Below are 22300 nucleotides of genomic sequence, written 5' to 3' on the forward strand. Positions count from 1 at the left end.
GGGGATGGGGGCGGGGAAGTACAGAAGGAAAGTGGTTTACAATATATAAGTGAGAAGCAGAGCTGACTTCTCCAGGCTCTAAAATAAGTGGTCACAGGAGGCCAATTGCAAATGGTCAAAAGAAATGCATGTATAATTAAAATGTATAAGGCAAATAAACATGGAATGTTCAGCTTCACTAATAATGAAACATGAAAACTTAAATTAGACTTTTTCCCTTCTTGGATTGATTTCAAAAATTCATTGTGTCTAATCTTGGCAAGGATTTTGGAAAGTAGTTACTCTAATAGTTTTAAGAATTACAAAAAAGTGTACAGAATATGGCAGTGTACATTACAGTTGTTATTTATAATAATTTTACTTCTAGAAATTAAAAAAATAATTTGCTTGAAAGGCAGAGAAAAAGAGACAGATCTCCCTTCCACTGGTACACCTTCCACATGCCGTCAACAGCCAGGGCTGACCAGCCTGAAGCCAGGAGCCAGGAACTCTGTAAAGCTGTCCCCATGTGGGTGGTAGGGACTCAACTACTTGAGGCGTCACTACTGCCTCCCAGGGTACACATTAGTGTTAAACTGAAATTGGGAGCCAAGCTCTATGCCAGGCACTCTGATATGAGGTGTGTAAGGCCAACCACTGGGCCAGATACCTGCTCCTATTTCTCAGAATCTATGCTTTAGGTATAAAGCACAAATCCAGAAAGATAGTGTGGGGGCTGGCATTGTGGCACAGTGAGTTAAGCAGCTGCCTGTACTAAAGCATCCCATATTAGAGCTCCAAATTGAGTCCTAGCTGCTGCACTTCCTATCCAGCTCCCTATTAACAGCCTGGGAACGCAGCGGTAAATGGCTGAAGTGCTTGAGTCCTGGCCATCCAGGTGGGAGGCCCAGATGAAGCTCCTAGCTCCAGGCTTCAGCATGGTGCAGCCCTAGTTGTTGTGGCCATCTGTCTCTCCCCCTCTCTCTCTCACTCTGCCTCTCAAGTAAGTAAAATTTTAAAAAAATTTTTTTAAGATTTATTATTTATTTAAATACAAAAACTGGGAGCCTGGAGCGTCTTTCAGGTCTCCCATGTGGAAGTATAGGTGCCCAAGCACTTGTGCCACCTTCTGCTGCTTTCCCAGGTGCATTAGGGAGCTTGATCGGAAGTGGAGCAGCAGGACTCGAACCAGCACCCATAGGCGATGCTGACATCACAGATAGCAGCTTAACCCACTGTACCACTACACTGACCCCTAAATAAAATAAAGCTTTTAAAAAAGAAGAGGAAACTGTGGGGATGTCCATGGTAGCATGATCTGTAATAGCAAAACACAAAAACGATTGAGAAATTTCCCTACATGTTCATTACAGAGCAGCTGTTAAAAGGACTGGAGTAAATGTAAGAAAAACCAGTAACACTATGTCTGATGAGATTCTGTTCTCGCAAACAAAGGCCATGTCTACACAGATACAGAAAGCATCCGGAATACTTCAGTGGGTACTTCGGCAAAAGAGGGCTGTGGGACAAAGGATTTTAATTTTGAGCTTCAGGTTTATTTGTTTGTTTTTTGTTTACTTTAGACATGTAGTTGTGGCTACACCAGTGTTACTGTTCTGTTCACTAGTAAGTTGTGGCTCTTTGTGTTCCAGATGTCCTCCATTCCTTGCTGGCAGTTCATCGGCTGGACCAGCCACCTTGTGGCCCTGCTGGACAAGGAGGAGGCCATAGCTGTCCAGCACACTGTGGAAGAGATTGCCCATCACTATCCACAGGCCATTGTCTACCCATTTACCATAAGCAGCGAAAGCTATTTCTTCCCAGAGACAACCACTGGCCACAAGAATAAGGAGTTTGTGGCAAGGTGATACTACAGAAAAATCAGTGTATGATAAAAGTTACAGATGGAAGCTTGTGTTTGTCTTCATGTTAAGTAGAGCTCTCCTTGAATAGAAAAATCTTAGAAATCTGTTGGTTGAATGTATGTTTTTCAGGTGTGTTCCTTCTTATAGAATTTACTTCTTTTTTTAATAATATTTCCTATTACAGTGTTATTCACAAACCATCCTACCCTTTTCTGGTAATTAATGATCTGGTTGAGACTGACCAGAGGAAGTGTCTTTTTTGTTTGTTTATTTTGTTTTGTTTTATTTGACAGGTAGAGTTATAGACAGTGAGAGAGAGAGAGAGAGAATGGCCGCTACGGTCAGCGCTGTGCCGATCCGAAGCCAGGAGCCAGGTGCTTCTCCTGGTCTCCCATGCGGGTGCAGGGCCCAAGCACTTGGGCCACCCTCCACTGCCCTCCCGGGCCGCAGCGGAGAGCTGGACTGGAACAGGAGCAACCGGGACTAGAACCAGTGCCCATATGGGATGCCAGCACTGCAGGCGGATTAGCCGAGCCATGGCACCAGCCCCTAGAGGAGGTGTTTTTTTAATAAGCTCCTGAGATTGTCCTTTAGTTAGAAATAGGAGTCAGTGAAATGCGTTCTTGTCCTTTTCCCGACTTCAGCTGATTTGTGAGTGGAGACAGTTGACATAGCAAGCAGGGGTGTGTGACTCCTGCGAGAATACTTGGTAACTGCGTGGTGTTTCAGGTGGGAGGGCAGCAGCACGCTGTCCCAGTTTGTGCATGCACCGCGTGCTGCCTGCCACAGCATGCTCTCTCTGCAGAGCCAACTGCGAGGGGCAATTATTTTGTAAAACAAAGGAACAGAGAAAAATATGAAAGAAAATGTGACAAGAAAATTATGTTTTCTTTCATAAATTCAGGAAGTATATGAATCAGATTGTATATATCAAGATGTTGACATTATTCTAGGATTTGCTTTTACCTTATATAAGAACACTCCATAGAACAGATGCTTTGTGCTTCCTGTAATACTGAGATGGAACTGTTAAATTGCTCCCTTCCTGGAGTACTTAATTGGTTTAAATATGCGAATATATGTAAAATATATATTATATTTAATGTCAATATAATTAAAGGCTCCATCACATATAATTTTGTAATATATAAATTACATGTTATAATTTATATACTTAAAAATAACACAGATACACACATAAATAGGCCTGCTCTTTGGAGGATGTTTAATTGCATAAACTTTTTTTTTAAATAGGATTAAAAGTAAGTTGGATCAAGGAGGAATGATTCAAGATTTCATTAATGCCCTAGAACAGCTCTCTAATCCTGATTTGATCTTTAAGGTAATGGAACAGCTTCTAGCAAGTAGAACGTACAACTTGGTTAAACTTTAAACTTATTTGCAAACTAGCTTGATTTTTCCCTCTTTTTTTTTTTTTTTTTTTTTTTTCTGCATAGGACTGGACTGACGATGTAAGACTTGAACTAGCAAAACCTGCTGTAAACAAGAAAAACATTGAGAACCTGTATAAAAGAATGCATGCAGCCTTGGGCAACCCACAGGCTCCAGGCTTGGGGCCCTGCAGAAGGAGGTTCATCCAGGTATGGGTGGATGCAGTGGCCATGATGATGGTGACTTCATTGGGAGGGTCCACCTGACTTTGGATTGTTCACTAGCAATTGTGGTTTTTAAAATATTGCATGAGTTTGTAAATCTGTCTTAGAGCTGCTGCTTTCTGTGGTATATTGATAGTGTATTTTTTGGTCCAATGGTACCAGATGGCAAAAAGCTTGGGGTTTTATCACCTTCTGTTCTTCATACTCAGATCTTAGATCCGAAGGTTATGTATAATTTTTTAAAAGATTTATTTATTATTTGAAAGGCAGAGAGAGAGAAAGAGATCAATCCTCCATCCACTGGTTCACTTCCCAAATGACCTCAATGGCTGGAGCTGAGCTGATCTGAAGTCAGGAGCTTCTTCTGGGTCTTCCATGTGGGTGCAGGGGCCTAACCACTTTTGGCCTTCCTCCTCTGTTTTATCAGGCTATTAGCAGGGAACTGGATAGGAAGTGGAGCAGCCTGGACATGAACTGGTGCCCATATGGGATTCTGGCACTGCAGGCAGCAGCTTTACCTGCTGTGCCATAGCACTGGCCCTGTAATTTGGGTATTTTAAAAAATATTTATTTATTAAAGAATCAGAGCACACACAAGCACGCGCATCTACTGCTTTACTGCCCACATGCCCACAATAGCTGAGACTGTGTGGGGGATGGAGTCAAGACTAGGAACTTGGGGCTGACACTGTGGCGTTGAGGGTAAAGCTGCTGCCTGCAGTGCCAGCATCCCATATGGGCGCCAGTTCCTGACCCGGCTGTTCCACTTCCGATCCAGCTCTCTGCTGTGGCCTGGGAAAGCAGTAGAAGATGGCCCAAGTCCTTGGGCCCTTGCACCTGTGTAGGAGACCCAGAAGAAGCTTCTGGCCCTTGGCTTCCAATTGGCACAGCTCCTGCTGTTGTGGCCAATTGGGGAGTGAACCAGTGGATAAAAGACCTCTCTCTCTCTATCTCTGACTCTCCTTCTCTTTCTGTGTAACTCTGACTTTCAAATAAGTAAATTAATTAAAAAAAAAAAAAAAGAGCTAGGAATTCAATCCAGATCTCTCACATGAGTGACAGGATCCCAGTTGTCTGTTTCCTCTCAGAATGCACGCTGGCAGGGATCTGGAGTCAGAAGGCAGGAATTGAACCCAGGTCCTCTAATACAGGGATGTGGGCATCCTTACCACTAGATCAAATGCAGCTCGCCCCCACCCCTGCTAGTGTAGTGTTTCTAATTCTCAGAATGGTTGAACTATTGGGTCAAGAAAATATTTGTGTCTTATATAAGTTGATCAACATTTCCAAGCACTTATCTCAATTTGGGACACGGGCCTGGGTGCTCAGGAGATTCGTGGAGAAGACAGACCCTGTTCCCCAGGCCCAGGGGTTGTGTGACAGGTAACATTCATGAAGAACTATCCAAGTGGCATGTGTGATAAAGGTGACATCTCTTCAGAGCTGCCCTCGGGTTGGAAGGAGAACACACTGCCATTTGGAGGGACCCCTGGAGGGACTCCGTGGCCTTGACCCTGTGACTTCACAATCTTGGACCGAGTCTTCCTCCCCAATGTGGGTCGGCCCTTCTGTTGCCTAAAGCGCCTCTGCCTCCCGTTTAGCTTTCATCTGCTGTTTTTTCCCCCCCAGTTTTGGGCAAACTGCCTTTTTTCATTAAGTCTTTAGAAGACATCTAAGGACGTGAAGGAGAAGTCCTGGTACTGTGTTGCCAGAGTTCTCAGAGAAGGCACACGAACTGTGGTGCAAGGCAGGACCTTTGTCCCTTAGATTTGTTTACATTTCTGCTTCATTAGGATATAATTCACATCTCCCAGAAGTCACTCACTTAAAGTGTACGGAACAGTGGTTTTCAGCGTATTCAAAATTGCGAAGCCATCACATCAATTGTAGAACATTTTCATCACCTGAGAAAAGAAACCCTATACCTATTGGCAGTTACTCCCCATTCCTCACTCCTGTGACCCCGGAAACCACTTAACTACTTTCTGTCTCTAAGTATTGGCCCGTTCTGAACAGTTTATACAACTGCTTTCTCCCTCCTAGCACAGTGGCTCTGAGTTCATCCACTTTATTTCAGGTCATGTGGGGCCATCCCCAGGACTAGAAGCTACTCCTGGTCTTTAACTGTTCCTTTCCCTTCTGCCTCCTAAGTTAAGAATCGCAGGAAGAGATTTTGTTTTGTCACCTTTGTCTCTGCACTACCTGGAACACTGCCTAGTATGAGGCGTCTTTCACTAGATGAGTGATGGTGTAAGTCTTATAGGAGATTGAGTTTGGGTTGTTTCTGCTCGGGATGGTTTTAATTAAAGATGTTAGTGTAGGAACATCCAGAACCATCAGTGGCCTGACCATGACCAGGAATACATCCTGGAAGTGAAGCTAACCCTGTACTTTACTTTATGACGTACATGAGCCTCCACATCATGGCTGGACTGCTGGAGTTGGCCACACAAGGCTCTCAGAACAGAAACTGGCCAGACTGTAATGAAGTCATACTTAGGGCTAACATGCTAGCATTGATGCAAGTTACAGAATGACAGAATGTTGGGTTTGGAGAGTGTTTTAGTGTCTGCTTTTTCCTAAGTCTGTGGTCCACACACTTTTTCTGTAAAACCCCAGGTTATCAGCTCTGCAGCCCACACCAGTCTCCATTACTGGAACTTACATCAGCTGTCCTGGTGCGAAAACGGCCCCACACAGTGCACGGGAGAGTGGGTGTGGCTGGCAGCAGTCCGCAAAATCCCATTTATGAAAACAAGCCACAGCCTAGATGTGGCCTTTAGGCCAGAGTTTGCCCAATCTTGTGTTAAACAAATTAGCCAGAGCTGAAAAGCAGGTGGCTTGTCCTGCGTGGGTTGGGAGCAACAGGGTAGAACGGAGACCAGGTCTCCTCACCCAGCAGGAGCCTGGCCGTCCCTGTGAAGGGCTGTGTTAGGGCATTTCCTCTCTCCTGCAGCTAGCCCTGCCCTGCCCTGCAGTTTGAAAATGTCCTCATGTTTAAGAGCCCCACACACCCCCAGCAAACACCGCATGTTATCTCTTCCAGTTCCTGGCCACCCGCTTTTCCTGCATGCTGGACACCATAGATGGTATTCTAAAAATCTGTCAGCGTGGACCATCACACCTCCTGGCTACCACCACTGCACACACCCCCTCCCAGTCAGGCAATTTGTTTGAAATTTAATTTCTAGTACCTTGGAGAAATCTATCCAGAACTTTGTAGCTCATCCCAAATCAATCAGTAATTTTTATCAATTAAAAAATAACCTACCAAAATTAACTTTCCCAAGTCTGACTGTAGATATTCTTCAAGACTGTGTGCCTTTCAAATACAGTGATGCTGGTTATGTTTGGGAACCAGCTCATCATCTTCTCAAGCATTTGAGAATTGTAGATTGTTTTTATTTTTCTCTTTCTTTTTCTCCTTCCTTTCTTCCTGCCTCCCTTTTTTCTTTTGAGATTTATTTATTTATTTTGAAAGTCAAGAGTTACAGAGAGAGGGAAAGACAGAGAGACACCTTGTCTGCTGGTTCACTCCACACATGGCTGCAACAGCCAGAGCTGGGCCAGGCCAAAGCCAGGAGCTTCATGTGGGTGGCAGGGCCCAAACACATGGACCTTCTGCTGTTGCCTTTCCCAGGCCATTAACAGAGAGCTGGATTGGAAGTGGAGTAGCCAGTATGCTTACTGGTGCTGGTATGGGATGCTGGTGTCCCAGGCGGTGGCTTTTCCCGCTACACCACAGTGCCGGCACTGTTTCTCTACTTTTAATACATTTACATAGCAAAGAATAAATTCTATATATCAGTTTCCTTATAATGGGCTGTCTTAAAATAGAGTATATATTTCATATATACAAGATTTATATTGTATATAAATTGTTTTTAAACTTGGTAAAAATGTTTCAAATTAAAAATGGGTACATCTTGACAATTACAAAGTTACATGTTAGTAATACTCTTGAGCCTTTTTTTATTTAATCAGGTTTATAATTTAGATAAATATCTGAGTAGGGACTAATTCAAAGATGTGAATTCCAAAGTAGAGTACTTATAACAGTTACTAGAAATATTAATTTAAGTAATATTTAGTCTGGGTTATGATGCAAAACAGTGGCTTGAAAGATCCATACTAAGGAAAGTAGCATTCTTTGATGTTTCTCTTCAACTCATTTGAAGAATTATGGACTATTCATTTTTATTGAGTTACTCCTTTTATTTTGTTGTTTTCAACTTTGTTCCTAATTGTTTGTGTCATCATAATAATGTAGACTCATGACTGAACAATGGACACAAAGAGGTTAAATGACTTTGCCAAGTTTTTAAAGCCTTTATTAGAGTTTATAACTAGAAGTCACTAGTAACCATGACCTTTCTAAAGGAGCACAAAAAACAAAGGCAAGCTCCAGATGTTTATAGTATTCAAATATTCAAGGAAAGCAAAACTATAAATCTTAAAAGCACAAAAGAAACCTGAATAATTGGGTACTTGTTTATTTATAATAAGCTTACATTCATAAGCTTAGAACCTTTTCCAAAGTTTAGACTGAACATTAATCCTTATGGTCAATTATTATTAATTTCAGGCCTTTGGAAAAGAATTTGATAAACACTTTGGGAAAGGAGGCGCAAAGCTGCTTCAAATGAAGCTCAGTGACTTCAATGACATTGCCAACTCGCTACTTTTCAACATGAGCAAAGACTCGAAGCTGCCTGGGAATCTGAAAGAATGGTCACCCTGGCTGAGCAACTTCAGAGTGGAGTTCCTAAGAGATGAGCTGGAGATTCCCGGTGAGCTCCCCGCGGGGTGGCTGGCGGCACTGGGTCTCCTGCTTTCTGAAGTCACGAGACTGAGATCTTGACAGTTACCTGTCTTTAAAAGAATTTGAAATTTCACTGTATTTTTTTGTCATTAGGAAAATCCATGATTACTTTGAGCTAGTACACATTACTAAATGTCTAATGAGATCATATTTACTTCCCTTCCTGACCCAAACGAGTGTTCAGACACCCTTACGTCAGCCCTGGCCACTGACAAAAATGTTTCTTTGTTATGATTAGCAGCCATGCAATTACATCCCATCAGTTTAAAGAAAAACCTATAAGTGAGGTGTCCAGTGTGCAGCTTGGCTCTCCTTGCGATGACCTTGTGTTGTTCATTGCGTGCATTTTTTTCTCTGTGGAATTTGCTCTGTAAGAATAGGGAGCTTATTTCCATTAATCACTCGAATTGAGAAACAGTAGCGTTTAAGGAAACGTAAGTCAGTTCTGTTTAAATATAAGCTTTGGGTAAACAATTATTATATTAGATTAGCTCTTCTTAAAATTAACAAGGGCCGGCATTGTGGTGCAGTGGGTTAAGCCACTGACTGCTCCACTTCTAATTCAACTCTTTGCTAATGTGCCTGAGAAAGCAGTAGAAGATGGCCCAAGTGCTTGGGCCCCTGCACCCACGTGGGAGACAGGATGGAGTTTCAGGCTCCCAACAGACAATTGCAGACAACTGGGGAGTGAACCAGTGGATGGAAGACCTCTCCCTCTCTCTCTCTCTCTCTCCTCCTCTCTCTGTAACTCTGCCTTTCAAATAAATAACTAGATCTTTTAAAAGAAATTTAGATTAACAACTGTGTTTTAAAATACAGAGGTTGTACAACCAGCTGTGTGTAAGCCAGACTCTGTGGTTTATTCTAGGTCAGTACGATGGCAGAGGAAAGCCACTGCCGGAATACCATGCTCGGATCACAGGGTTTGATGAGAGGGTAGGTATGCGGTTGTTGGTGCATGCTGGGTAGTTCTGCAGTTACGAGAACATGTCTTTTCTGAAGAGACGTCTTCCCACACTGCTCTCAGATGTACAGAGTTCTCTGATGCTGTTATTGACTGTGTTTCTTAATACAATGTCCCCAGCATTTCAGTGTCAGTCGTACTCAGGGGTACAGGAATCTGAAAGAGTAAAGCATGTGTGTGCGTCCTCCATGAAATCTGTGTAGCATTACCTTACTGCAGAAGGTGTGCAGGTTGGCTCTTGCTTGTTGTGAAGGATGTCCAAGTTCACCAGCAGTTTTCTGTAAGCAGCGATACAGAGTTCTGTGGGCAGAGCACTTGGGCATGAGCACATAACAGAAGTAACTTGCTGGCCCACTCAGCTGCTGGTCTGGGTTCTCTGATCTCCTCTGCCACCTGTCTTCAGAGTGAGGCCCCTCTTTGAGGAAGGCGTGCACTCATGTTTGCTTTTCCTTCTTTGCCGATGACGTGATGGGGTAGTCTCAACTGCACTGGAACTATTTCATTGATTCCTACAGGTAAAAGTCATGTCTTCTCTCAGAAAACCAAAGCGCATCATCATTCGAGGCCATGATGAGCGGGAACACCCTTTTCTCGTGAAGGGTGGCGAGGACCTTCGGCAGGACCAGCGCATCGAGCAGCTCTTCGAGGTCATGAACATCATTCTGTCCCGTGATGCCGCCTGCAGCCAGAGAAACATGCAGTTAAGGACATACCGAGTGGTGCCCATGACTTCCAGGTGCGGCCACGCAAATCCAAGTGTGAGGGTGTGTCCCTGGGCTGGGCGTAGGTGTCTCTGGACAAAGTGCTTTCTGTCCCACAGACAGAGGACCCCGGAGAAGTTAGAAATGCTGGGAAACCCCGGGGGTGGGGCCCCAGAAGTTGGGACATGAGAAATCTATTTTGTTTGATTGTGTAGAACTTTTCTCCTAGTAAAGCAAAAGCAGTCTGGATTCGTGCGTGCCCATAAACTTTTATTCTCCTTTTCAGATTAGGATTAATTGAATGGATTGAAAATACTTGTACCTTGAAAGACCTCCTTTTGAATAACATGTCACGTGAGGAGAAAGCATCTTATACCAGGTAACTGAAGGCTAACTGCCCCTCACACCCACCCCACCCTGCTTCTGCCCAGGTGTCATTTCCTCTGCTGTAGGGTGGTCTCTAGGGCACTTTCTTCCTCATCACATTCCCAGAGATGAAGTGGTGCTCCCAACACCCACCCCGGCCTGCCTTCCTTCCTTTCTTTCTTTCTTTCTTTCTTTCTTTCTTTTTTTTTTTAAAGATTTATTTATTTGAAAGGCAGAGTTGCAGAGTTACAGAGAAAGAGAGAGAGAGCTTCAATCCGCTGGTTCACTCCCCAAATGGCAACAATGGCTAGGATTAGGTCAGACCAGAGCCAGGAGCTTCTTCCAGGTCTCCCACATGGATGCAGGGGCCCAAGCACTTGGGCCATCCTCCTGCTTTCCCAAGCATGTATGTATGTATGTATGTATGTATGTGTATGTGTGTATATATATATATATATGTATATATATATATATGTATGTATATGTATATATATGTATATGTATATATATATTTTTTTTGACAGGCAGAGTTAGTGAAAGAGAGAAAGCTCTTCCTTCTGTTGGTTCACCCCCCAAATGGCTGCTAGGGCCAGAGCCTGCACTGATCCGAAGCCAGGAGCCAGGTGCTTCTTCCTGGTCTCCCATGCGGGTGCAGGGCCCAAGGACTTGGGCCATCCTCCACTGCCTTCCTGGGCCACAGCAGAGAGCTTGACTGGAAGAGGAGCAACCGGGACAGAATCCGGCACCCCAACTGGGACTAGAACCTGGGGTGCCAGCGCCGCAGGCGGAGGATTAGCCAAGTGACCTGTGGCGCCGGCCTTTCCTAAGTATATTAACAGAGAGATGGATCGGAAGTGGAGCAGCCTGGACTTGAACAGATCCCCATATGTGATGCTGGTGCCGCAGACGGAGGCTTTCCCCACTGTGCCACAGTACCGGTCCCTGGCTTGCCCTTTCACCTCCCTCTTGCCTGACTGATTGATCTAAGTGGAGTGCTAGATACTAAGCAGGAGTTGTGAGCATTATACTACAGTTTTTTAAAAAAGGATAACTTTGAAAAAGAACAACCATGAAGAAGGGAACTCAGTGATGGGGTTAGCAGCTAGCATGAAATGAAGCACTTTCTGTGTCCTAGCACTGTCCTCAGGTTTCGCAGCCTTCTACAAGGTCAGCTCGTGTTGTCACTTCCGCATGAATAAAGGAGCCTGGAAGTGGTGTAGCTGGGGTTATCGGAGATGAATTCTCTGCATGCTTTTTACTTTTATTCTCTTTGCCTTTTCTCCACTTTGTGCAATAGACGTGTTTTCTAGTCAGGGGAGTTTTTAAAATGCGTTTTTTATTTCTGTAAAGAAAAATAAGACAACATGATGAGAGATCTTAAAGGTACAGTTGACAGTTTTTGGTGATGAACTGTAAGGTGAAGGAAGAGGAAATGGTCAAAAGTGACCTAGGGGTTGGTGCTGTGGTAAAGCAATGCTGGCATCCCATATAGGTGCCGGTTTGAGTCCCAGCTGCCCCACTTCTGATCCAGCTCTTTGTAATGGGCCTGGGAAAGCAGTGGAAAATGACCCAGGTATTTGGGCCCTTGCACCCACATGGGAGATCCAGAAGAAACTCCTGGCTCCTGGCTTCAGACCGGCCCAGCTCCGCCCATTGTTGCCATTTGGGGAGTGAACCAGCAGATGGAAGCTCTCACTCACTCTCTCTCTGTAACTCTGCAATTCTGCCTTTCAAATAAGTAAATCTTTAAAAAATAAAAATTAAGAAAATGCAGATATTTGGGGGGAAAAAGTAGACTCAAGGCCCATTTTTCCTTATTGTGCTCTCACTCTTTCTGGAAAGTATTTAAATAAGACCCATATTCTCATCAGCCAGAGGGTATCTGTAAAATTAAGCATATTCTTAAGCAAACTCATATTCTGGGTAATTGGTACTAGATATGGCACTGTTTACCACCTGTTAGTTCTAGACACTTTCAGAGTGCTTTGCCTGGAATTGTTCTTATCCCCTAGGAGACAGGGAAGCTGGTGGAACAACTTCCTGGTGTGAAATTGAGCTGTCCATGAGGCGCTGAGGCTAGAGCAGGGCCCTGCCTCCTGTGTGCCTGGGCCTTGCAGGGCCTTGTGGTTCAGGGCGGTGTTTGGGCAGCACAGGGGCAGCTGACTTGACAGTTTTTCAGACGCTCAAATTATGTGATATAAATACCCCTGCTTTCGAGAGGAATAGTCTGTGGCATGTGTATTTGTATATATTACTGCATATGAGTGACTATGGCAAAACATTAAAATTGGCTAAATCTAAAAAACAATTGCATAAATATTGAAAACAAACACAGAATGGTAAACATTATCCCTGACTACACATGAGGCATTTGGGGCCAGCATTGTGGTACAGCAGGTAAAGCCACCACCTGGGACACTGGCATCCCATATGGGAGTCAGTTTGTGTCCTGGGCACTCTATTTCCAATCCAGCTCCCTGCTAATGGCTTGGGAAAAGCTGCAGAAAATGGCCCCTGCCACCTACGTGGAAGGCCCAGATGAAGCTCCTGGCTCCTGACTTTGGCCTGGCCCAGCCCTGGCCATTGTGGCCATCTGGGGAGTGAGACAGAGGATAGAAGATCTCTCTTTCTCTGTCTCTCCCTCTCCGTAACTCTTTTCAAATAAAAAATTCTTTAAAAAGTAAATATAAATAAAATGAGGGATTTCTAGCCACCTGTTACTTAAAATCATTGCTGTTTTTCCCTTAGTTCTGCAGTTTTACAATCTAAGGCTTTTCATCTTCGTTAGCACTAGGAGAGAGCTCAAATGAAAATGGAGTGTTGTGTTTGTGAAATTAACTTATCTGTGACTCAGAAAAAATTCACCTGAAGTGACTGAACTGCCGAATCACATTTGCAATTGTTCTGTCTTTGGATCTTCATAGAAAAACTGTTGAAGCTTTTGGCACAAACCCGAAAGTTGATAAAATGTGCAAATATTGCATCATTTCCTGCCTCTCAGATACTGCTTTTTTTCTGTGAAACATGAACAGCTTTTGAAGCCCAATTTGAGCACCCATTGTCATTTAACACAGTACTTTCTTGTGCGTACTATGGCTGTATGCGCCTCCCCATCTGGGAAATGGTGAAGTGTGGCAGTGATAAGGGAGAGAACAGGCCTAGCCGGTGTTCGACAGATCCCACAGGCTTTGTGTCTGAGCGCTCACGTGCTGACCTGCCTGCCTGCCTGCTCGCACAGCCACGTGTGGAGCTGTTGCCTTGCTGTCGCCCTTTTCCTGTGAGAGTCTCAGAATTACACACCTGGGGAACAAGCATTTAGATTTATCACATCTTGGGCCTCTGTATGAAGTGGGAGATTCATCAGATGTGATTATTTTGGGCCTGGATTTTTGCATAGGAAATGGCTTGAGATTCTGTATGAGTAACTAAGAATGCATAATAGCTAGATTCCGAGTAATGGGGGGGTCACTGTACGATTAAATCTGATTAAAATCATGTTTCCTACTCCTACACTGTTTTTCAATGACACCTTGGTGATCTTTGCCTCTGAAATCATAAAATGCTAAATATCCAGCTGATACTAACTCCCTTTTACTTATTGTCAGTGACTCCAAAGCACCAATGTGTGACTACAATGAGTGGCTGACAAAAATGTCGGGAAAGCGTGGCGCTGGCGCTTATATGCTAATGTTTAAGTAAGTTTTGTTTTGATTTTCCTTTTGTATTAACCAGTTCATTCTTCTTAAAGTTACTTATTCACTTGTGATTCCTAGAAAGCTTTGCCTCAGAAATGTTCAAAACCTAGTTGATATTTGAGCTTCATTGTAAACAAAGAATTTTAAAATTAGAATTTCCAGTCCCAGGAATTCTGTGTATGAGCCGTTTCCTCTCATTAAATCATAGGAGAGCTAATCGGACTGAAACCATCACAGCCTTCAGGAAAAGAGAAAGCAAAGTGCCCGCTGACCTCTTAAAGTAAGTATCCTTGTTAGGCTCGAGCCCAAGCCGGCGGCACAGCCAGGCCCACAGCTGCTGTCTCTCTGCAGGCGCGCCTTTGTGAGGATGAGCACCGGCCCTGAGGCCTTCCTGGCTCTCCGCTCCCACTTCGCCAGCTCTCACGCGCTGCTGTGTGTGAGCCACTGGGTCCTGGGCATCGGGGACAGACACCTGAACAACTTCATGGTGGCCTTGGAGACGGGGAGCGTGATCGGAATCGACTTTGGCCATGCCTTTGGATCAGCTACCCAGGTGTGCTGGCCCCTCTTTTTTTCCAGGCCACTTTAGAAGCATCCTAGGGCTCTATGACACCCTTCAGAAGTGGAGAGTTTCTAAAGAAGTGACATGTTAGGTGGGTTTTGCCGTGGTCATCATACTTGACATTCTTGCAGAAGGAACCACCTCAGCTCCATTCCGGCCTTGTTCAGACAGATCACACAAGCTGTGCAGATCAATTTTGTCATGAAGATGAGGACTCAGCTTTATAAAACCTCATAATCTAGCTGTCTTGCACAGGATGTGACACAGGTCTTTGGTGTGACGAACCCTCTGAATGTAACTCCCTGCCCCGCCGCGTGCTCCCACGTGCGCAGGCTTTTGCATTGGGAGGTGGCACGAGCTGAGCTGACTGCTCTTAGGCCCTGGAATGCGCCTCTCTCTAACTGGTGTCCAGGAAGGTGGAGTTGAGATTCTCACTCACGTGAACAGCAGCGTTGCCAATGTGTTTCATTTGTGCCTGTTACTGTGGACGTTGCTAATCTATATTTCTTCTTGCATGGATTTTTTTTCTCTTGTTTAGTTTCTGCCAGTCCCGGAGTTGATGCCTTTCCGCCTAACCCGCCAGTTTATCAATCTCATGCTACCCATGAAGGATACGGGGCTCATCTACAGTGTCATGGTGCACGCGCTGAGGGCCTTCCGCTCCGACCCAGGCCTGCTCACTAACACCATGGACGTGTTCATAAAGGAGCCCTCCTTTGACTGGAAGGTAGCTTTCGTTCTGCCACCCTGCACACCCGTGCTGTGGCCTGTTGTGTCACATTAACACAGCAAGTCTTTCCTAAAAATTCCCAGGGTTTTGTATGGCAGTTCTTAAAAATTGACATTTGGGGGTCATGTGGCCTGAAAACCAGATGAGAGACAATAATCTTCACTGGAGAGAAATGTAGCTTCAGTTGACATCATTGTGCCAGGAGAGGGCACGCAGACCCCGCTGGTGCTGGGAGCCCCTGTGTCTCTGACACTGCGTTCAGTTTGAAAGCCATTCCACATGAGCTCTTCCTTGATCAGCAAGCAGACGGTGCTTTCCTAAGTCTCCAAGGCCATCCCTAACACAGGCCCCAAAGAACGAAGCCTGGCGGTACTGTCCTTCCGGGGGGTGACATGGGGCAGTGCCACCACTGCCCTCGGCACAGAAAGCTGCAGAGTGCTTCCCAGTTATAGGTACTTGTGTATTGTAAGGTAATTATGTGACTTATTCTGTGTGAATGTCGTTGTAAAGCCGTGTTCTCTTCTTTTAGTGTTTTGAAAAGAAAATGCTAAAAAAAGGAGGATCATGGATTCAAAAAGTAAATGTAACCGAAAAAAATTGGTTTCCCCGGCAGAAAATACGTTACGCTGAGAGGAAGTTAGCAGGTGCCAACCCAGCAGTTATTACTTGGTAAGATTATAATTTGTGGGGAAAAGAAACCATAACAGAGCACCACCCTGCTACTATTTCCTAACAGATGGATGTACGTACAAAGTGCTGAGTGCCTTGCCTTCAGCTGGTGCTGATGGTGTCACTATCATTTTATCTACGAGGAAAGCAGGGCTTCCCCAGCCAGGGTGAGACCTGTGGCTCTGAAACCTGCATGCCAGCCCCGTGCTCTGCGGGGACCTGCAGCCTCGGGCAGAGAGACTGCTGCTTAGCCAGTGGCCAGCTACGTTACCCACAGGACGAGACAGGCACTTGGATTTGCTTTTGTCCTGCTTAGGGTCTGACCTATTGGGCCCAATGTGTGTGTGTTCTTCATACGTGTGAAGAACATGGCATGGGCCTGTTTGCTAGATGACAATCCAAGTGGGCTGGCATTTAGGTCAGCTTTCCAGTTTTTCTCATGTTAAGGTTGAAAGCAAATAGAAAATATAGAAAGAACGTGCAGAAAAGAAAAGTGGTTGCACACTGCTGCTGGCGCACCGCGCTGATCTGAAGGCAGAAGCCAGGTGCTTCTCCTGGTCTCCCATGGGGTGCAGGGCCCAAGAACTTGGGCCATCCTCCACTGCACTCCCGGGCCACAGCAGAGAGCTGGCCTGGAAGAGGGGCAACTAGGACAGAATCCGGTGCCCCGACCGGGACTAGAACCTGGTGTGCCGGCACCGCACGGCGGAGGATTAGCCTATTGAGTCGCGGCGCCGGCTCAAAAATTCCTTCTTTTAAAGATTTATTTTTTTTTTTGAAAGGCAGAGTTACGAGGAGGCAGAGAGAAAGAGATCTTCCACCCACTGGTTCACTCCCTAGATGGCCACAACAGCTGTAGCTGCTCCAATCTGAAGCCAGGAGTCAGGAACTTCTTCTGGGTCTCCCACATGGGTGCCAGGGCCCAAAAACTTGGGCCATCTTCTGCTTTCCCAGGCCATAGCAGAGAGCTGGATTGGAAGTAGAGCAGCTGGGACTTGAACTGGTGACCATATGGAATGCCGGCAGCGGCTTTACCCACTGTGCCATAGCACCAGCCCCCAAACATTTTCTTAAAAATTCATGGAGGGGGCTGGCGCCGTGGCTCAACAGGCTAATTACTCTGCCTAGCGGTGCCGGCACACCGGGTTCTAGTCCCGGTTGGGGCACCGGATTCTGTCCCGGTTGCCCCTCTTCCAGGCCAGCTCTCTGCTGTGGCCAGGGAGTGCAGTGGAGGATGGCCCAAGTGCTTGGGCCCTGCACTCCATGGGAGACCAGGAGAAGCACCTGGCTTCTGCCTTCGGATCAGCGCAGTGCGCCAGCCGCAGCACTCCGGCCACAGCGGCCATTGGAGGGTGAACCAACGGCAAAGGAAGACCTTTCTCTTTGTCTCTCTCTCTCTCACTGTCCACTCTGCCTGTCAAAAAATTTAAAAAAAAAAAAAATTTCATGGAGGAGCCAGTGTGTGGCACAGAAGGTTAAGTTGCCTCCTGTGGCACCAGCATCCCCTATGAGCACCTGTTAGAGTCCCGACTGTTCCACTTCTAATCCAGTTCCCTGCTAATGTGCCTGGGAAAGCAGTGGAAGATGGCCCAAGTGCTTGGGCCCCTGACATCCATGTATATGAGACCCAGATGGAGTTCCAGGATTCTGGCTTCTACCTGGCCCCAGCCATGGCTGTTGGCAGCCATTTAAGAAGTATACCAGTGGATGGAAGATACTTCACCTCTCTCTCTCTCCCGTCCCTGCCTCCCTTCTTATCCTTCTCCCTGACCTTTTAAAAAGGTCATGGAAAATGAAACTAAATGCAAAGTCTATTTTTGTGCAAAAAAAATTGAAGTCCATGCATAGCTTTTTGCATAGCACACGTTTTCCATGACCTTTTTTTTTTTTTTTAAATTATTTTTGACAGGCAGAGTGGACAGTGAGAGAGAGACAGAGAGAAAGGTCTTCCTTTTCCATTGGTTCACCCCCCAGTGGCCGCTGCAGCCGGTGCACGCGGCCAGCGCACTGCGCTGATCCGAAGGCAGGAGCCAGGTGCTTCTCCTGGTATCCCATGCGGGTGCAGGGCCCAAGCACTTGGGCCATCCTCCACTGCACTCCTGGGTCACAGCAGAGAGCTGGACTGGAAGAGGAGCAACTGGGACAGAATCCGGCGCCCCGACCGGAACTAGAACCTGGGGTGCCGGCGCCACAGGCGGAAGATTAGCCAAGTGAGCTGCGGCGCCGGCCCTTCCATGACCTTTTAAAGACCTTTTTAATGCATGGGTTCCAAAACCTCTTGTACCAAAATAAACATCTTTGAATTCCATGTTCTGCAAACTTATTGGTGTTAACTTGTATCTAGCATAGGTAAAAAAATAAATAAATAAATAAAAACTCTTGCAAGAAGAATCAAATAGGTATTTCTCTAAGAAATATATACAACTGCCTCATAAGCACATGAAACAAAAAATGTTCAACATGACTTGTCACCAGGGAAATACAGATGAGACAACACTTTACCCACTAAGCTATGTTTAATTTTAAAAGGGGGTACAGCCAGTGTAGCAACATGTGGAGAAACAGGGGCCCTCATGCACTGCCCGTGGCAGTGGAAAGTCTGGCAGTCACTCAAAACATTAACTGCAGACATAGCATTTGACCTGCAGGTTCAGCTGATGCCGCCATACTAACTTGCCCTTTACCTTCTATTTTCCTACACGTCCAGTCTTTAACTTCAAGGTTAAGAGCAAGAGGAAGTTGGGTGAGGATTGAGAAGGAACATTTTGCAGGATAGCTTGGAGTGCAGGCCCCAAAGGAGGGTGATGTACGGTTTGTATTTTGACGTTTGTTGATTCTTCTTTCCAGTGATGAGCTACTTCTGGGCCATGAGGAGACGCCTGCCTTTGGGGATTTCAAGGCTGTAGCTGGCGGAAGCAAAGATCACAACATTCGTGCCCGAGAACCACAGAGTGGCCTTTCTGCAGAGACACAAGTGAAGTGCTTGATTGACCAGGCCACAGACCCCAATATCCTGGGCAGAACCTGGGTCGGCTGGGAGCCCTGGGTGTGAGGTCTACTGGGGCCAGCAGACGTGAAGTGTGGTGGTTTAGAGTCTCTGAGCACAGTCATTTTGAGACTCGTTCGTGTTGCCTGTGTCATAGGTTGTTGTTACTGGGGTGATATTTCATGGAACAGGTGCATCATAATTTGTTTATCCATTCACCAAAGGGTGGATATCTGAGATGTTTCCAGTTTGGGACTATTATGAATAAAGCTGATATGACAAAAAAAAGTCTCCTAAACTTTAATCAATGGCAATCCATGGGCTGACTTTCCTAAAGCATGATAGAGAAAAAAATCACTTTAGTGACACGGTTTTGCAGCATGGCTTGAAATCAAGATCATGATGAGCATACAAATACTGGTGTGTATCAAAGATGATATAATCCAAGATTTGGGCAGTAATAAGATGTAACTAGAAAAATGCACATCTAGGGTCATCAAACATAGCTGGATAAATCAGCTGTCTTCAGTAAGTGGTGTGTGAACAGCCCATGGAGCACTCACTGCATAGGACATACCGGAAATAGCACTTTATTGCTAAGCCCTTATGAAACTAAAGCCAGCAGCATAATCATAATAGTAGGTAGAGCTGTGATTATGGAGTATCAGAAGTGACTGCATTTGATGTGGTTTTTTTTTTTTTTTTAAGATTTATTTATTTATTTGAAAGAGTTACAGAGGGAGAGATGAGAGAGATCTATCCACTGGTTCATTCCCCCAAAATGGGCACAACTGCTGGGTAGGCCAGGCTGAAGCCAGGAGCCTGGGACTCCATCCAAGTCTCCCACATGGGTGGGGAGGGACCCAAGGAAGTGGACCACCTGCTGCTGCCTTTCTAGGCACACTGGCAGGGAGCTGGATCAGAAGTGGAGCAGCTGGAACTTGAACCAGTGCCCATAAGAGATGCCAGCATTGCAGATGGCAGCTCACCCTGCTGCCCCACAATACCAACTCCTGCATTTGATGTTTTAAGATTTTTTTTTTCCTACTAGTTTTGACATTTCATGATAGAGTTGCTCTCTGGAAGAGACAGTCTATTTAGAGAGGGAAAACCTGGGTCTCAGGGTTCCCGTTGCTCCTCTGGTCCTCAGCTGCAGTGCAGGTGGTGGCGTGCTGCCTCCAGGCCTCAGAGCATCAGCTGTGGCACATGGGGCAAAGGCAGCAGCACTTCATGTCTCAGCCCTAGGAAAACAGTGCCTTCTGGCACAGCAGATCAACTGTGAAAGGCAGAGACAGCGTCCACCCCACCTGCCTCTCCTGCAAGCCTGCACATGCCTGCCACTGCTTGAAGATTGGCTGTTAGCTCCTTGTTACTGGTTTTTTTCTTCAAACATCTGTGTTTGGAAACTCTTACAGGATTTTGAGAAATGGTAATGTGTGTAACAAAGTTTTTTCCAAAAATAGTGCCAAAATCTTTGTATGCAGTTTCAAGAGTATAAATGTTCATCTTACACAATAGTTCATTATATTACCTGCCAAATTTATTCTGATGAATACAAATTGATTGTATGTATTATGACATCAAAAATAAACATTTATGTTCTCAAAAAGTGGCAAAAGAAATTTCATCTTTTTTTTTTTAAGGTTTATTTTATTTGAAAGGATTACAGAGAGATCTTCCATTCACTGATTCACTCTCCAAATGGCCACTACAGTTGGGGCTGGGCCAGGCTGAAGCTGGGAGCCAGGAACTCCATCTGGGTCTTCCAGATGGGTGGCAGGGATCCAAGTACTTGGGCCACATCCCTCTAATTTCCCAGGCACATTAGCAGGAAGCTGAATCGGAAGCAGAGCAGTGGAGAGTTAAACCAGGGCTCTAATATGGGATCCAGCATTGTGGGTGATAGCTTAATAAGGTATGTCACAATGCTGGCCCAGAAATTTCATCTTTTTAATCATACTGCACAAGTATGATTTTAGAATACCAAAGGTTTTTTTTTTCTTTTTAAAGATTTATTTTGTTTATTTGAAAAACTGTTGCAGTTGAATTCTCTACAATGTTGCAGTGGGTTCGTTTCTGAGAAGAGCAGCGTGGTGGGGGCAAGAGGCGCGGAGTCAACACACAGACCCCGGGAGTCGGGTGAGAGCAGGCTTGTGGCGAGCAGCCGGCAGACTCGTTTATTACAGTTGGTACAACAGCTTATATAGCCAAGACCAGCCAATCTGGTCAAGGGGCGGTCTATACCCCAACCAATCATAGCCTGTTGCCAGGCAGTTTCCAGAGCCATCCAATCACAGCCTGTCGCCAGGCAGTTTCAAATCCATCCAATCACAGCCTGTTGCCAGGCAGTTTCCAAAGCCAGGTGGGTTTCAAAGCCATTCCTGACTAACTGACGCTCACTTGCCAGTGGCCACCTTCGCATGGCCTTCTCATTCCACTACAAAAAACTGTTAGAGAGGTGGAGAGAGAGAGAGGTCTTCCATCCAGTGGTTCACTCCCCAGATGGACGCAATGGCTGGAGCTATGCTAATCCAAAGCCAGGAGCCAGGAGCTTCTTCCAGGTCTCCCATGTGGGTGCAGGGGCCCAAAGACTTGGGCCATCTTCCACTGCTTTCCCAGGCCACAGAGAGCTGGATCGGAAGAGGAGCAGCCGGGATTAGAACCGGCACCCATATGGGATGCTGGCGCTTCAGGCCAGGGCTTTAACCCGCTGCCTCACAGCGCTGGCCCCGAGAAATTTCCTCTTTAAAGAAAAAGAAATCTTGTGAAAGTAGTCTTCAAAAAATTCATGGAAATGTGTATTATGAAAGTAGTTCATGGATTTCAAAATTTTTGACACAAAATATCTTTTAATCTCTTTTTTTCCAAAAACTTTCTGAATTACCTTAGTGAAAAAAAATTATTTTGGTTTTTGTTTTTGTTTTTAATTAATTAATTTCAAAGATAGAAAGATCCTTCATCTCTGGTTTGCTTCCCAAATGGACACAATGGCCTGAAGTTTGCCTGTCTGAAGCTAGGAGCCAGGAGCTTCGAATTCTGGGTCTCCCACATGGGTGCAGGGGCCCAAGGACTTGGTCATTCTCTGCTGCTTTCCTAGGCACATCTAGAGCAGCTGGGACTCGAACTGGTGCCCATATGGGATGCTAGTGCCACAGGCGGTGGCTTCACTCACTATACCATAGCACCTGCTCCTGTGAAAATCTTGTATATACATAACTAAGGAAACAGTTTTTGCTATAGTACAGACATACCAAAGCAGCCTACTTGGGAGTCTTGTTGATTATAGTGTATTATTTTTTGCAACCTTTATTGGCTAGAATTTGTACTTGGATCCCAGTAATGCAG

At 45.4% G+C, this 22300-nt stretch overlaps 1 protein-coding gene across 5 annotated transcripts in view; it reads left to right on the forward strand.

The window, feature by feature from the left end:
- Positions 1–20495, forward strand: part of PRKDC (protein kinase, DNA-activated, catalytic subunit) — a 190898-nt gene extending 170403 nt beyond the window's left edge. For 2 of the 5 annotated variants that reach the window (XM_062188515.1, XM_062188517.1), the window contains 13 exons: positions 1632–1843; positions 3099–3186; positions 3302–3445; positions 8046–8250; positions 9151–9218; positions 9762–9982; positions 10234–10326; positions 13919–14008; positions 14217–14288; positions 14360–14561; positions 15109–15297; positions 15830–15969; positions 18817–20495. In XM_062188515.1, coding sequence (XP_062044499.1) covers positions 1632–1843; positions 3099–3186; positions 3302–3445; positions 8046–8250; positions 9151–9218; positions 9762–9982; positions 10234–10326; positions 13919–14008; positions 14217–14288; positions 14360–14561; positions 15109–15297; positions 15830–15969; positions 18817–19021 — 1929 coding nt within the window. In that variant the 3' untranslated portion in view covers positions 19022–20495. Of the gene's footprint in view, positions 1–1631; positions 1844–3098; positions 3187–3301; positions 3446–8045; positions 8251–9150; positions 9219–9761; positions 9983–10233; positions 10327–13918; positions 14009–14216; positions 14289–14359; positions 14562–15108; positions 15298–15829; positions 15970–18816 lie in introns of those variants that run through there. The other 3 variants (XM_062188516.1, XM_062188518.1, XM_062188520.1) reach the window with 3 other exon arrangements.
- Positions 20496–22300: the final 1805 nt, after the last annotated feature.

The sequence above is a fragment of the Lepus europaeus genome, chromosome 4 (genome assembly GCF_033115175.1).
Source record: "Lepus europaeus isolate LE1 chromosome 4, mLepTim1.pri, whole genome shotgun sequence".
NCBI lineage: Eukaryota > Metazoa > Chordata > Mammalia > Lagomorpha > Leporidae > Lepus > Lepus europaeus.